Source organism: Alexandromys fortis, unplaced genomic scaffold (assembly GCF_014885135.2).
Source record: "Alexandromys fortis isolate MF-2015 unplaced genomic scaffold, M_Fortis_MF-2015_v1.1 scaffold_350, whole genome shotgun sequence".
Taxonomy (NCBI): Eukaryota; Metazoa; Chordata; class Mammalia; order Rodentia; family Cricetidae; genus Alexandromys; species Alexandromys fortis.
In genome coordinates, this window is record NW_026068263.1 from 223,114 (window position 1) to 240,801 (window position 17,688).

General features: G+C 35.6%; 1 protein-coding gene across 1 annotated transcript; it reads right to left on the minus strand.

Annotated features, from left to right (window-relative positions):
- Positions 1 to 8,495: 8,495 nt before the first annotated feature.
- LOC126494467 (olfactory receptor 7G2-like) lies at positions 8,496 to 11,947 on the minus strand. The gene is made up of 2 exons (XM_050131834.1): positions 11,023 to 11,947; positions 8,496 to 8,539 (listed from the first exon to the last, which is right to left on the minus strand). The coding sequence occupies exons 1-2, from the start codon at positions 11,930 to 11,932 to the stop codon at positions 8,496 to 8,498; spliced, it is 954 nt and encodes a 317-aa protein (XP_049987791.1). The 5' UTR covers positions 11,933 to 11,947.
- Positions 11,948 to 17,688: the final 5,741 nt, after the last annotated feature.

The window sequence follows — 17,688 nt, forward strand, 5'->3', positions numbered from 1 at the left end:
TGTAATAGAAGTTAGAAACAGAACAAAAAACACATATAGCATGAGCATTATGGATATCAAAGACATGACAAAATGCTAAAATTCCTCATGGAATATTGATCATGTAGAAAATTAAACAAGAGTGATATGAAACTTCATATTACTTTTAGCAATGTGTATAAAGAAATATATGATAAATAGCAAGACTTGATCCATGAATGAGTTAGATATATAAAGCATACCTTACCAAAATAAAAACTATGCCTAAAGAGATTAGAAGTGGCTATCACGAAAGTACCTTTCTCAGGAGGATAAAAATCTTTCTGTGTATGAAATACAGATAGAACAGGTCAACATTAGCTTCTCAGGCAATATCTTCTGTAGTAGTAGGCATAGGTTTTTCTTCTTGAAGTAGGTAGGTCTATTGAATGAAATATTCTCAGACTTGTTCTTACTCTTTCTATCTCCCCAAAGGTTGAATATCCAAAGTTTCTCATTAAAGTAACTATGACACTATCATTAAAATCCCTTGAGGGTCTGCCACTAAGGAAGAAAGCATAGATTTGACTTCATCACCAGTGATATAATGAATTCCTGAGAGAATATTCCTCATTCAGTTTTCTTGACATCTTTACTTATTATTATCACTTCCTTCATACATTAAGAATACTACTCTTGGTCATATACCCAAATATGCTCAATCATATTTGTTCAACTATGTTCATGGAAGCATTATTTGTAATAGCCAGAACATGGAAACAGCCTAGATGTCCCCCTCAACCGAAGAATGGATAAAGAAAACGTGGTACATTTATACATTAGCATACTACTCAGCTGAAAAAAAAGAATAAGAGCTTGAATTTTGCATGTAAAAGAATGGAATTAGAAAACACTATTCTGAGTGAGGTAGCACAGACCCAAAAAGATGAATATGGCATGTATTCACTCATAAGTGGAAACTAGCTATAAACAAAGGATATTTAGCCTATATCGTTAATGATCCTAGAGAATCTAAATAATAAGATGAACCCTAAGAAAAACATACATAGATCCACCTGGAAAATAAAAACACACAATATCAACTGACAAATTTGGGAGCATGCGGGTGGGAGAGAAGGGAGGGTAGAAAAGGAAGAGGAAGAAAGAAGGGGAGGAGTGAGGAGAACTTGAGGAAATGGGTTAGTTGAGGAGGAGGAAGGTCAGAGATGAGAGCAAGGAAAGAGATATCTTGATTGAGGGAGCCATTATACACTTAGCAGAAATCTGGCTCTGGAGAAATTCCCCAGTAATTCACAAGAATGACCCCAGAGAAGAACCTAAGCAAGAGAGTGGAGTGGCCCTGATCTTGATTTGCCTTGTAGTCAGACTGATAATCTTAGTTATCATCTTAGAAACTTTATCCAGAAAGTGGTTTCCATCAGAGACCCACATCAGAGCATTGGACTGAGCTCCCAAAGTCCAGTTGAAGACTGGGAGGAATGAGAATATGAGCAAAGAGGTCAAGACCATAATGGGTACACCCACTGAAATAGTCTGCCTAAAGTAATGGAAGCTCACAAACTCAAGCTGGATTGGGAAGGAACAAGTATAGGACCAAAGTAGTCCCTCTGATTGTGGCTGACAGTTTCATGTCTGGGGCAGACTGAAGGGTCACTTGCAGTGGAACTAGAATTTATTTCCACTGCATGTACTGGCTTTTGGGAACTTATTCTCTTTGGATGGATACCTTGCTCAGCTAGATATAATAGGGAGGACTTTGGACCTTGCCCAAGCAATGTGACATCCTCTCCAAGGAATGGTTGGGGGTGGGGTGGTAGCGTATCTGGATGGAATGGAAGGAGTGCAGGTAGTGGGAACTTGGATTGGTATGTATAATGAAAAAAAAGATTGTTTTCTTTTTAAAAAAAAAATTAAAAAAAATGAAAAGAAAACATTGTCAGGTATGGGTTCATGCCTGCACTTCTCAAACCTGGGAGATGAAGGATCCAGGTCACTTTTGGCTGTATAGGGAATATGAGGCCAGCCTGAGCTACACAATGCCCTGTACTCTTCCATTGGGGGGATCAGGGGACATTAATTTTTTTTTTCTGGTCTCAGGGTTGCATAAGGGAGGATATCTGCCACCTTCTGAGTATTTGGATGTAAATTGCTTTTCCTCCTCTGTCACTCTGAGGTCTGTTTCTTCCTTGTTCTATGCTCTCTCATAGAGTTCATGCTTTCACTGCTGGGGATAAGAAAGCCTTGCTGAACCCAAACTTGTGAAAACATATAAAAATGTTTTCATCTTCTCCTGTAGCTCAGTTTGCCTTTATTGTATGTCTGGGGATGACATTGAACTCCTGATCCTCCTGCCTTCACCCCCATATGGTAGGATTACATGTGTGTGCCAACATGCCAGGCCTCCCATCCAAGTATTACCCAGGCCCAACCCTGCTTGTCATGCGATCAGACAGTATGGTCATATTTATTCCAGGATGCTGGTAGTGTGATATGGGGTAGAGAATAATGCTCCCAGGTTATAAGAAGATAAGTACCAAACAATCACATTAGTTCTTTATTATATACTGCTTAAGAATAGTCCAGCAGATAAACCTAGGACACCAGGCAGTAAAGTTGACTTTCTGTTCCTGCTTATTTGGCATAAACCCCCAGAAATGTCAGCCATTGTGGTGACAGAAACCTAGCTTCACTCTGTCACCCTCAGCAGTCTAATTATTACTGTGAGTTTTAGGGGATCTTGACTAACAGTATTTGTGGTAGTGATATCGAAAAGAATTCAGTAGTGGCCTAGATGACAAGGACATTTAAATAGGCTTAAGCATGAGGAGATTATCTTTGCAATGAAAGCACTTACATAGGCCCTGCTACCAGTGCACCAGCTGACCCTACCACCATGCTGTGCCTGATCTTCTGAATACCTGAGCCAAATTGCCATCTCCTCTGTTAAGTCTTGGCATTGATGTTGGAGGAGCCATGAGCAAAGAACTGCAAAGCATTGGTGGCTTCTGGTTAGCTGTGATTGGTCCATTGCTCTGTGACCTCACAATGAGCCATTGTGAGTGATGAGAGTGGCCCACCCATATAAGGCTTGGATCTTGTCCTTAGGTGGCAGTTAGGCTGCTGGTTGACTGCATAGGACTTGACTCAAGACTTTGGTCCAGAGAGATTTTGATTGTCTGTCATTGAAACTGAACATTTGTGATCACCACTGACCTGAACATTGTGAGTGTGCTTCCCAGTGGGCTCGGGTATGTGCCTGAATTTTGACTGACTTTGGTTTAGATGTAGTTAGTGCCTGTGCTTCAGTTTAGTTTATTATCAAAAAATTTTCTATTATTCTCTACCTGTTTATCTTTAACATTTTGTACAGTGGTTTATTTCTTTACCACAGCTTTTGCTAAGGTAGCTGTGAAAAGTAAAGAATTTGATTTGGCCATACGTGTGAAGCACACATACCTGCTTTGTTACTTCCCTCAGCCTTTCCCTGTGGTTATAACTTCGCTTATCATTGAAAGTGTCTTCTTCTGCTCACCATGACACTTATTAAACAAAACATGCTCTGGGAAATGTTGAGGGACAACAATTTCTTCATGGCCTCATAGTGTCACAGATAGACTATCAGCCTTTTGATGTCCATAAATATGGGTTTAAAGAAAAGGAACTGAGTATAATTATTTTAGACCTGAAGAATTCTTCAGTAGTTGGAGTCATTAAAGAATTTGAGGATCTGAGTGAAAAGGACCTGTGTGTTCACTATCTAGTCCATGTGTCTAACCCCGGCTGGCCTAAAACTGAATGAGTCCACTCTTGTTGTTACTGCTGCTATTTTTAAAGTCACAATGTCCTCCTCAAGGTTTGTGTGGGTGAGGTTTCATACCATCTCAAGCCTCTGAATTTAGGTCTCTAACAGAGGCTACTATTCAGCAGACTGTAAAACCCCATGGTGGTGAAACCTATTGTAGGGAATTGGGTTATTAGAGGCAACAGGACACAACCAAATCATATAAACATCTGTTTCAGACCCATCTTCCCAATCCCCAGACATAGCTTCCCTGACCTCTGAGAGTCTGAGCCATATCACAACCTTTGGAAAACATGGTGTTTCATAGGTAATTGGTCACTGCCAAGAACCATGGAGTCCATGGAGACAGAAAGTGAAGAATCTCTTGGTTTTGTTTTCAGTTTTGGTTGTGAATACCTGTGAATCATTCATTTTCCCCTAGGACATTCTGCTAGGCTGCAACTTGGGTGGCTGCGGAGTTGTTGGGCTCAGACATTGGTTCACATAAACTTTGATATTACCAATTTATGAAAATCAGACACTATTCTGCTTTGACATCTAAATGGTGACTTTGCTTCCTCGCTTGTTGGTTTGGGTTCCTGTCTCTGAATTGGTTCTTGGTTTAATTTCTGACTTCCATTCAATTTCTTTTTCCTAACCCTATATGTCTATCCTTAAGCAAGATTCTTTGACATTTTAAAATTAATTTTAGGTTTTAAAAGATTTATTAGTATGAACAAGCTGTAAGAAGCAAGCTATTCCATCACTATGTGAATCTTTAGCACATCTACCTGTACTATTTTCTCCTACAACCTTTGAAGCACTTAAATGCTCATCCATCCTGGAAACTATCTTCCATACTTACTCTGCTGCATCCAATATTCTACCAAAAGGACCATTGTGAGGTCCTTTTGTATTGTGAGGTAGTCCAGTTTACTACATTGTCCCAGTGTTGGAGAGGGCTAGCATAATTTACATGGCCAACTATAAGAGCTTTAGGTAGAGAAATTGAATGGATGAAGTGTAGAGATGATGTATGTAGTAGTCAGAATTTTTAGAGAACTTTAGCATTTTAGTGCACAGGACATTGGGGCAAACCACAGGTTATTCTCTAACTAGTCCATATTGTGTCTCTAGCAAAGGTCAGCACATAGCTTCAGAGTCTGTCTTGTTACTATGCCACTTGTTACCTTACTGCTATGTTAGCTTGTTGTTGAGTTCTTAAGTCAAAGTGTCCTCTTCCGGTTTAATAAGAATGGTCTCACATGTTCCCATGTATCACATCCTTGGGCTCTAGCAAGAGGTTCCATTTGGGGAGGTCATAAAAGCCCAGGGCAGCAGGAGGAACTGGATGTCTGGATGCTTGTCAAAGTCATGTACCCAACTGCTGCAGAACCATCTCCCCAAATCTGCCCAGCTCCTCATCAGTCACCCTTCCTTGCCCTTGGAGAGCCTGAGAGGAGGGTTACCCTTTGCCTTTTAAGTTGTAGCTTGTTGGAAATTTGCTCACAGCCATGACAAAAGTTATCCAGTTCCTGAAGCTGGATAGAGATTCATCTTTTGAGCTATTTGCTGTTACTGCTGCTTTTCTTACTGTGACATCACAAAAGCCTCTGTGAGAAGTTTTTGGGATCTTTTTCTATAAGGTACTGTAGTGGTCTGGGTTTTGTCTTGATGCCACAGAAAAACTCCCGTTGGATATAAAGCAGCTGGTTGTCCACATTTGTCCTGATAACCTGGACTTTCCTAATCTCTTGGACCTTGACATTGGAAGAGTTTGTTGTTGGATTTTTTCTTTTTGATACATGCACTTGGTGCTTTCAGTTGTGGCATGGATTTTTGATTATGTGTTCATTTTGTTTATTTGCTCCATTTAAATTTTTTTATGTTTTACTTTGGTTTCATTTTTTTATTTTAAACCTTTCCCAGGAGCTATAAGTCCATGTGTTCAACAGTACTGTAACATCCATGAAATACTCTGTCCTTGAAGACATCCATGATTTCTAACTCCTATACTCTTTTCATCCCCTCTTCTCAGTTAATTTTTGAGACTTGGGAGGAAGGTTTGTGAAATATAAGACTATAAATAAACAGAGAACAAAAATAATAATAATTTATACATGGACAGAAAAATATTTTCACCTTAAAATAGTAGTGTGTTAATACCTTAGAATTTTTATTATCAAGGGCAAATGGAGCTCTTTTAGTTGAGAAATGTTCATAAGCTTAAGAGGTGAATATTGGCTAAATCACACAATATTGTTTATAACTACTGAGACAATAGCTCAGGCTTATTACTAACAAGCTCTTACCATTTAAATTGATCCATTTTCATTAGTCTACATTCTGCCATGTGACTCCTGGCTTTACCTGTTCTCTAGCATATCCTGCTCCCAATGTAGCTTGGCAGGTATCTCCTCTGAGTCCACCCTTCTTCTTCCCATCATTCTCATTTGGCTTTCCTGCTTAATTTCCTGCCTGGTTACCATACTTTCAGCTTTTTATTAACCAATGAGAGTAATACATATTCACAGTAGACTGAAGGATTATTCCACAGCAATTATCTAAGAGGGGGAGCAGGTGCTCAATCCTGAATGGTAGACTTATTGAACGAGGTGTTCCCAGACACACTTTTCCTAACTCTGCATCTCAATATCTAAAAACCCTCATTATAACAGCTATGACACAACCATTCTGATTCCAGGAATATGTCTTTAAAGGCAAAAAGAGTAGACGTGACTTCATCATCACTGCTGCAATAACTTCTCAGGATGATTTTCACCATTCTTTTTATTATTTGTGTTCACTTAACTATCATCACTTGAATGAATATGGCTCCCATAGGCTCACAGGTGTGCCATTATTTGAAAAGATAAGAACTTGTGGCATTGTTGGAGTAGGTGTGGTCTTTTTGGAGGAAGTGTCATTAAGAGTAAACTTTAAGGTTTCAAGGACACAAAGCAGATCCAGTGGCACACTGTTTCTCTCTCCTGCCTTCCAATCCTGATATTGGAGTCCTGGTTCCTTCTTCAACACCATGTTCCCTGCACAACATCATGTTTCCCAATAGGAAGATAGTAGACTAAGTATCTGAACTTTCTGTCAGCCCCAATTCAATGCTTTTCTATACAAGAGTTTCTGAGTTCATGATATCTCTTCATAGCAATAGAAACTCTAAGACACTGACTTTACATGCATATCATATATTATTTATCTAACACGTTACATTTTCCCTTAATGTTATGTACAAATATATTACTATATAATTTGCAGTCCTAGGAAGGCTAATTTTGATTTATCATTGAACATATGAATTGCATAAATGGTTATAAATATGAATATTATGTCATTAAAGATACTAGAAAAATTTCACTCTCAACTGAAGTATTAGTGAATGTTGTTAAATTGTATTTTATTACATGTTATTTATAAGTTTATTTGTCAAGGAGGAATGTGCATGCTATGACACATGTGGAAGTCAGAGAAAAACTTGCAGGAGTCTGTTCTTTTATCCTACTATGTGAGTCCTAGGGATCAAACTTAAGTAGTTAGCTTTGGCTGAAATAACTTTTGTGCTCTGAGCCAGCTTGCGATCCAAAATTGGACTTTTAATGTATGTTTTATACTTAAAATTATGAACTATTTTTGTTGTACATTGCTGTACATCATAAACATTGACTATAGAATTCATTCTAGAAATCCTAATAGGTCCACAAGATCCCCATTTTATACATGACTATCGACCACCATAATCACTGTGATGTCCAGTGCCACATGGAGTCTGAATATTGTCTCCCATCTCTCCTAGTATAGGGTAACTGAATGCATAGGTTTATGTGACTATAAACCCTTATAAAATGTGTCTCCATATGGATTCTCAATAAGCCTCTATCGTCAGTTGCCCTTGCCAGTATTGCTTCTCCACTTTGCCCAGTATTTCTTCCTCTTCTACTCACCCATTTAATTCTTCCTGTTCCATTATTCCATTCTCCCTTTTATGTCACAGCAATATATGCCCCTCTCTTGAAAAATCCCCTCCTCTATAACTGTCCCTTAGTGGTTACCTAACTTATTTTGCTCTTCAAAATGTTATACACATATCTAAATGTTTAATTTTTTAAAAAAAATTACTTTCTCTGAAAAATTAGAATGAAATTTTGACGAGGATTGCATTGAATTTGTAATAGCTTTTCCCTAATTTTTGTTCAACCAATCCATGAACAACTTTCTATCTTCTGTTAGGTACTTCAACTTCTATGTTTAATGTCTTAAAAATTGATTATGTAAGTATTTAACTTCCTTAGTTAGATTTATTCCAAATTTGTTGGTATTATTGTGAGCTGGATTGTCTCCTGATTTCCTTCTTGGTACAGCTGTCATTTGTACACATAAAGCGTACTGATTTTTGTGTATTAATTTTAAAGTCTGCTAATTTGCTGAATGTATTTACCAACTTTGGGAGTTTTTTTTTTATCAGAAATATTGGTCTACAATTTTTATTTTTAGTTAGAATTATAGATTAAATGAGAAACATTACGACAGATACAGTAGTAATTCAAAGAATTAGAGTACTTGCTCATTTTGCTCTTTTATTTACAAATGGCAGCAACTAAATGAACAAAATTATATGTTAACATTCTTTGTATTACTGAAGGTCTTCTCGGCGATTCTCATACTTTTGAGTCTGTTTCTTTTCTTTTATTGAAAAGAGATTTTTTCATATTATATATTTTGATTACAATTTTCCTTCTCTCAACACCTCTGAAAGCTGCCCCACGTCTCCATTCATGTGAATCCACTGTTTTCTTCGGTGTCCCTTAATTTCAAATGTATATTAACATTCTCTAAGTGTTCGTGTGGCTTCAGACATTTCCCTTGTTATTGACTTGCTTATGTTGCAATTTAAATAGCTATGTTGCTTGGTATATAATCAAACTACTTTACTTCCTCCCATTTATTTTCTTCTCAGCTACTCTTTCTTGAAAACCACCCATGTCCCCCACTCTGAAGTTGATAGGCGATTTTTTGTTTTCTTTGATTATTACTGTTTCATATAATGTAATTTTATAAGATTCAGAAAATTAATCAAGTGATATATTTACTAATTCTCATTTGTTACCTAAAATGTGGTCAATTTTAGTGAAATTTTCATGCTCTTATAAGAAAAATATTTAATTACGTTGATATTTAAATTCTCTTTATTTCTGTATAATTTATTTATGATGTTTCTTTGCTAATATTTTGGTTAATTATATTATGAATATGTGAAAATTGGTACTAAGTTTCCCCTAATCTTCTCCCAATATCGATGAGGTAGTTAGGCATAATAGTGTTGTTTTATAAAGTTAGGAGCCCCAAGATTCAGTAAGTGAATACTGAAGGTACTTACCAGTTTTGATGTATTATTCTAATCATTAAGTTATAGTCATCCCCTTTGTTCTTCTGACAAGCTGTTATTTACTGTCTACATTGATAAGTGCAATAATTTATCATCATCTTTTCTGGCTTTGTTTTGTAGTTTGAATTCTGTGGATTCCTAGAGTTGTTCTCTTAAATACCTACTAAACTTTTCAAAGTTGTCATATTATTTTTAGATTTTATTCTGTAATTATGGGTGTCGGCCTGTCATGTATTTCATATATATATCCATATATGTGTATATGCATATATACATACACAATGACACACATAAATGAAATATCATTGCACAGTAGGTGACATTTCTGACCTGGCCACATCTAAGCATACAGTCTGAAAACCCAACAATACTAAAAGTTTCTTTCACCAAGGAGATTGTATGATATGAGTAACTCCTCCCGTTGCTAGTACCCCAGAGAAATATTGTATATCTTTCATTACTCTCAAGGTACTATCCATATTTACAGATAAGTAACTAATTTGTACATATGCTTGCATGATCTGGCTGTATCAAAAGATACCACAAGTAATTAAATATGTATTACAAAAGAAAATGGTATTATAAATATTGACTGCTATGCAGATATGTGCCTAGGCCCTTATTGAAACTATGGAACTGTAATTTTTTTCCCCAGAGAGGGTGATAAACAATATCAATACTTTATCTGAGTTAGATGGACATTCATACTATAAAATACTTTTATGATGATTTACTTATTAGATTAACATTGTACTTGCTAATTAGAGTCAAACCCTCTTCATGAGTGGGTTATACTATAATTATAAGCATCCTTGCTGTGACCCGTAGTATTGCTATGTAATAGTGATTCAATATTCAGTTCTTTGCAGGAGGTAATAACAAGATAATATGCATTCTAAGGCTCAGGAAATGACAGAAATTGGTGCCTTGAAAGAAAGCAACAGGAAGTAAAAAAGATGGATTTTGATGGGAATAATCTTCTGAATTTACCAAAGAAAATTCTACCTTGCAGAACGATGTCACTAAGCTTTTAAATATCTCAGATGGTAGACAAGCAATCTACCTATATCTAGATTGCAGTGTTTGCCAAGAGCAGCAAAAATCCTAATTACTAGCAAGGTTGAAGTAAACATAAATATCAAATGTTCATATTATTTTCTCTGTGTGCACCTTGTGTTTTCTGAGTCTATAATTATTATATTATTTTTAAAACATTTGGAACCAAGATGTGCATGATTTTTCTGTAGAATTTGAGTCATTTAAGATAGGAAAATGGTAGAATAGGGAATTTATACTTGTCACAGAAATGCTCCCAATTCAGCTAAATTTTAATAATCTTAATACACTCATTAATATTTGCAAGCATACTTGCCAGAATCTGCTTTTGCTATCCTTATTTGAGGTGAATAAAAGTGTATTGTTTTAAAGTTACTCAACAGTAACTGACTTAATATTAAATAGTTCATATATTTTGATACACACATTCTTATATTCCACTTTAATGAGTGCATGTATATCATACTCATAAATGCATACAAGTGTAACTTTAAAATTAATTACATATATATCGGTAGTACATCTCACTGAATCTAGAGCCCCTATGTCTGTCTTTGCTTATATGTAGTAAGAAGACAAATTGTATCTAGAAATTTAAAGGAATGGGTCAAACATCTGAGACCTAGATATAGTAGCATAGTCAGAAAACACAGACAAGAAGAGATATAAATTATATTATGTTTCAACTAATCATTTAAATTCTACAGTAGAGGAAGAAATATGCATTCTAACTCACAAGATACACTATCAATGTGACTTACTCTGAACAGTGAAATCCAAAGCCAAAAAATAATCTGCTAATGATTCAGTTTCCTCAATGCTTCCATTATATCACCATTCCTTAGACTATAGATAAAGGGGTTCATCATTTGAGGGACCACAGTGTACATCAGTGAAGCCACTGCAGTACTTCTTGTTGAAATAGTCAGAGCAGAGCTAATGTAAACCCCCAGAGCTGTACCATAGAACAATGACAAAACAGCTAGATGAGAAACACAAGTAGAAAAGGCTTTGTACCTTCCTTTCAATGACGATATTCTCATTACTGAAAAGACAATTTTTACATAAGAGAAAATTATTCCAGAGATTGGAACACCACCAAAGATGAATGTTGAAAGATATATCAGAATGTTATTGATTAGGGTATCTGAGCAGGCAAGTTTGATTACCTGAGCAAGTTCACAGTAGATTAGGGGGCTTTCCATATTTGTGCAGAAGGACAACCTCAATAACATCAGACCAAGCAGAAGAGAGTTTTCAAGGCTAATAACCAGACACAATATAATTAGCCAAACACAAAGGCTAGGGTTCATGATGACTGTGTACCTCAGAGGGTGACAAATGGCCACATATCGATCATAGGACATCACAGCAAGGAGACAGTTTTCTAAGGAAGCAAATTCCAAAATAAAGCAGACTTGAGTGAGGCAGCCTGTATAGCTGATGGTCTGATCCCATGTTTGCATGTTAACCAGAAGCTTTGGGATAGTAGTTGAACTTAGACATATGTCAACAAATGAAAGATTAGAGAGAAAAAAATACATGGGAGTATGGAGGTGGTGGTCCAAACTCACAACCATGATGATGAGTAGGTTTCCAAGGACAGTGACCAGATAGATGCAGAGAAAGAAGCTGAATGTGAGTGGTAGCACAGCTGGATCATCTGTTAGTCGCGCAAGAAAGAACTGTAGGGCATCTGTTTGATTTCTACCCTCCATGATGTTGACGAATCTGATGGAAATACTGAGTTAATTAAAATACAATATCCACCATCAGACACTTTAGCAGTACTCAGAAACATCTCCAAAGTAAATGTAAGAAATGTAACATTCTTAACCATTTTCCACTCTTATTTATTACTATTTTTGGATGTTGGTTGGGGGAAGTCCGTGTTTAAGCTACTCATCCAAATGCTGTAGTTATGTATCAGATCTACAGAAAACAAAAATTTAACGTAAAAACATTTAAATAATATTGTTAACCCAGGTATTTACTTAAATATTTTCTTCTGCTAGGTTATCTTTCTACCCCATTTGATAAAACAAATTATTTTACTAAAATTAGTTTTTGAAAAGTTCCAGTTGGGGTACAGTGTACAACTACCAATTTCAGTCCCATTACTTTCACCACCACTTAATAACCCTCTTACTGCCTACATATTCTCCCTTTTACTTCCATGTCTTTTTTTTTTTTGTATGTGTGCAAGTCAACTTCAGCAGCCATGGCTTCAACCATGAGCACAGAAGCACAAGAATAATCACAAAAACAGACTTGTAAAATTGACATAAACTTTACTCTACACATTGTGCCAAACCTGAGGGTAAAGATCAACCTATTAGTAAGAGATTATCAATCTGAATGATTCCATGCATTATAAAAATGTTGACAATAAAATTATATATCATGTTTAAATAATGTTTTCCAAAATTTTGTCTAACTTGGTGATACAAGCATGTCCTAGAAAATGTAAAATATTTTACATTGCCTTAAAATTTATTTTATATGACTGAACACTCAGAAAAGAAGAGGTTGAGGAGGTTCATGGGAGCTTGACTTATCCGGAACGTCAGAACTAGCCCCTTTAAGAAGGGAGGCTTCCTGTTCTAGAGGTCACACCTGCTCCCAGAATATTTTAAATACTGAAAAACCATCCCCACAGACTAGTAATGGAGGAAGGTGTCCAAAAGATGGGCACCTAGATGCCTACATAAAGTGTGACCCAGAGTTTCTAGATGGACTCCAACCTGCAGAGGTTCTCCATCTTCCAGCTGTTTGCTTTAATAAAATATATCATTCTTTTTTTCTTTTACACCCTTTGGCTAATACTTCTTTCTTCCAAATTAATCAGTTTCTTTGTGTGCAGGATCCTCCCATGTGTACTCAATGATCAAGCAAATAACAGATACTTTGTTCTTTCTGCCTCTGATCTCTAACCATTATTTGTGTCTGAATACTAAATAGTACCACTTTAAGCCTAGCATGGTTGGTGACTGCTTTAGCACTCTGCCTCAAGATCTGTAGCCACTACTTTGTATTTAAGACCTGAAGGATCTATCTCTGTTTTGATTCTCTGGGCAGTGTTCGTCATTGTTTTGGTCCCTATCTGACCAAAACACTTTTCACTTTCTGTCAAGACAGTCTGCTTCTGACTGACTCTTTCATATTCCTGACCCTGATATCTAGCTGTCAATCTAGCACCTCACACCTCAATTCTCATCTAATTTTGTCCTTTTTAAAGTACATACAAGTCTTTGTTTGCCACAGAAAATAAACTATGTTACCTCTACATTGCCACCAAATACCTCCATAAAGAGGTTGCATCTTGAAATAGAATGGGTAGTTGATGCTCATTTAATACCTTTTTCCATGTACCTTAAAAATATCAAATTAACATACCCAAATCATCAAAAGCTTTATTAAAATTTATTTTTATTTCTGTAATATTTTCTTTCTAAACAAAAACTCTAAAATTTTACTCATATATTCCGAGTAACTGAAAGCTACAAAAGAAATTTGTTTCAGCAGGCGGGTATCATACACCAAAATAGATTTTAGCAAGCATTATAAAATGCTGCACATATACATAAGACTCCCATGAAAATAAATTTAATTGTTGGAGAGCTTGTACAATGTTTTAATTCACATTCTCTCTCTCTCTCTCTAAAAATATTATTTTAATAAGACTAGAAAAGACCTATCATTTTTATTGAAAAGAAGATTTAATGGGAAAATAATTAAATGAACACACTAAAGAGACATATAAAATCAAAAAACATATTGTTATTTGGAAAACCTAAATATTTCATCCTACACTTTGATGTAATTGCTAGTTTTGATATGCTTTTAGGACTGTCACTGTAGAACAGTGACGATGTAACAGAAAACTTACTGAGACAGATATATGGCTCACTATGTACAACTGGTAGTCATGTAAGCTTGACCCTTTAGGTTTGTTCACTAGAAGCTGAAATGGAAGGAAGGAAATAAGTCCCTAAAATTGTCATCCAGCCTCCATGTGAGCAATATAGCATGCACACTTTAATTTACTAAAATAAGTCCCACCCCTTAGGGGGCGTGTTCGCCTCAGGCTAAAGTTCTCCTATAAAATTGGTGAGCATGCTCCCAGCGTCCTCTTCTGCTTTCCTGGTCTCCACGGGAACAGTGGTTCTGTAAGTCTGTTCCTCCATTAAAGCTGTCTATATTTTGACAATCTGTCTGCATTCGCTTACGCCGTTACAATTTAAAATCAATTTTAGCATTTCGTAATGTCAGACTTCCCAACTCTGATTGTGATACAAACTTTAGCTCAAATCTTATGAATATATATATATACGTATATGTATATATACATGTTATATAATAAGAAATGTGATGATCTAATCACATTTAAATGTGATATAAACACATTAAAATGTGTTCAATTAATAAGTTTATGTAATCATGTTAAATTATGTAGACTTACAATTAAAAAAGCTTACAAATTGAATCTTTACAATATTTTACTTCAGGGCAATAATTAAACAACATTTTATGTCATAGTAAGACATATATTAGAACAAAAACATCCTAAACAGTGCTGAACCATGACCTGTCATGTTGCCATCATTTCCTACTTGCTTTACCTTTGTCTTATTCTGCTCATATGGTATTAACAGTTACTAAGAAAGAAAATATCAAGGAAAATCAATATGCTGGAAAAGTGGAGAAAAGAAAAAAGAAAGACAATATTTTCTTCATGATAAATATATTATCAAAAAACATTTAAGTATTAAAAACTGCTTTTGGAATAGCAGTCATTTGGAATATAACAAAAGAAGCACCATTAAAGCTAGACACAAAAATGTAGTAGGTCAGTCTTACATGACTACCACTTTTAAATACTTACCCATGTTGCTGACCCTAGTAACACTTTCAAACATGAACAAATTAACTTAGAACAAATAATCCAATAGGTTTCATGGGGAGAAGCATTAACTTAAACACTTACCTGTATATTTATTAAGGAAATATGATATGTCCTTGGTAAATAAAGGTGTGAGTATATGATTCATGGATAAGAAAAAATCTCTAGACAAAGGCATTTGCATTATAGCCTGACGAAAAGAGTGTTTATGAGTAAAATTTGTCTCCTAGAGTATCTCCATCCCCAGAGACACAATTTCCAGCAATCATTATCATGCTATATTATCATGCTATTACTGAAAGTGCATATTCTTAAAGACCAAAAGTAAAGAGTTGAATGCAGTACAAATGGTATTTTGTCTCTTGAGACATGATTACATCATAAAATTCTCACTACTTTGCCTATTCATATTCATTTCAGTGATCTTGCTTACTTGGTACATATACTAAGTTAAATGGATTCTTTATATTTATAAATAAAATAATTCATCCATTGAATAATGAGCCCAGACAATCAGTTTTTACTATAGCTATGAAAATATGTCTCATCTTAAAAATTCTGAATAATAGAAATATAATAATCAGGTTTTATGTTATAAATTTGCAAATTTTCTTTCTTCTATAATAGTACCAAGTGTTGTTGCTGAATTCTAATTTTTAGTATATTTTGTAGGAAACAATATAATTTTCTAAGGTCTGACTACTGCATGCCTTACTGACTGGTGTTCATGGTACTGAAAGTACTCTAAATGCTACAGAAGGGAAAAGAAACCAAGAGCCTGTATTCAAACCATACTATTTATTTTAGTGAGCTTTATTGCATTGTGGCAAATGTGACACAAATATTATGAGAGTAACAAACCACTCTTAGATTTAAGACTCACTTCACCAAATGGGGCACATACATCACATTATTTTGATAGTAAAGAATCTGAGGCTAGGTAAGCTATGGGGCTAGGAAAAAGTAAATTATTTTGGTTATGCTAAAGGAACATAGAAAAATAACCTCTAATGACATTCTACTACACCCATAGATCAGTGTCTATATTACCCATTGTCAGAGAAAATTCCTATTACAATATATGGAAATTCACACAGAGACACAGAATGAACAGGGTGCACAGTGAGAGACTTTAAAACAGCACTTAAATGGGATTTCTTAATTAACTTGTCCACTCAGAACTTAAGAAGCTATTCAGAAGTAGAAGCAGAGAAAGAGTAAAAGCTAGGGGAGATGAATGATATCATAGAAACAGTGTCTTCCAGTTGCAGGATATTTGATCACACTGTGTGAAAAATATTTTACCACTTTACCTCACCCTTCTAAAACACATTCTTTTGGTTTAATAAAGAGCTGAAAGATTAGTAGCTAGGCCAGAGAGGTTAGATGAGATTTATGGAAAGAGACAGCAACACTGGGAAAGAATCAGAAATGTGGGAGTTTGCCAGTGAGACACCCAGATAGGATCCATATCTATCCTATCTGGGTGTCTCACTGGCAAATTTCTCTGAATTTGACAAATGCAAGTGAACTAGACATTGTTTGTGTACTTATTGACTGTATATATTGTATACAGTCATTGTACTTATTGTATATAATTTTTCTTATATTAGTTATAGCCCTATTTTGTATTTGAGACAAAAAGGGAAATATAGTGGCATTTCCTTTGTATTTTCATAAATAAAACTTGCCTAAAGATCAAAAAAGTAAAAAAGCCACCATGGCCAGCCTTACAGACCGGGCAGCAATAACCCACACCTTTAATCCCAATAGCCATACCCTCTTGCCATAGAAACCAGGTGGTAGTGGTACATGCCTTAATCCCAGAACTATGGAGGATTATAAAACAGGAAGAGACAGCTCTCATTTATAGTCTCATTCTGAGATTTCTGGAGGCGGGATTGCCATTTTAGACTGAGGTCAAGGTAAGAGTCAGTGGCAGGCTGTTTTGCATTTCTGACATTCAAGTTGAACCCCAATTCCTGTCTCTGAGTTTTTATTAATTGTGCTTCAATGTCCTCTGCCTTACAGAAGTTTTAGGAGGTCCATTTTGTTAATTGTTGCTCTCAGTGTCTGTGCTACTGGTGTTATCATTAGGAAAAGGTCTTATGTGCCAATGCATTTAGGCTACTCCCCACTTTCTATTCTATGAGGTTCAGTGTGACTGGACTTATACTGAAGTTCTTGATCCACTTGCACTTGAATTTCATGCATGGAGAAAATATGGATCTATTAGCAATCTTCTACATGTTACCATTCAGCTATGCAAGCACAGCTTGTTGAAGATACTTTTTTTTCCATTGTATAATTGTAACTTCTCAAAAATCCAGTGTTCATATATGTGTGGGTTAATACCAAGGTCTTCAATTCAATTTCATTTTTTCACCTGTCTCTTCTATGCCAATATCAAGCTGTTTTCTTTATTATAGCTCTATTATGGATCTTTATTCATTAATGATTATCACAACACACAGGAGGGGACTTCCACATCACATCCCCTTTTCTGTTTAAATAATAAAGGAAGGTTTTAACTTTAACATCATAAAATTGCATATAACAAAATAGGTATCA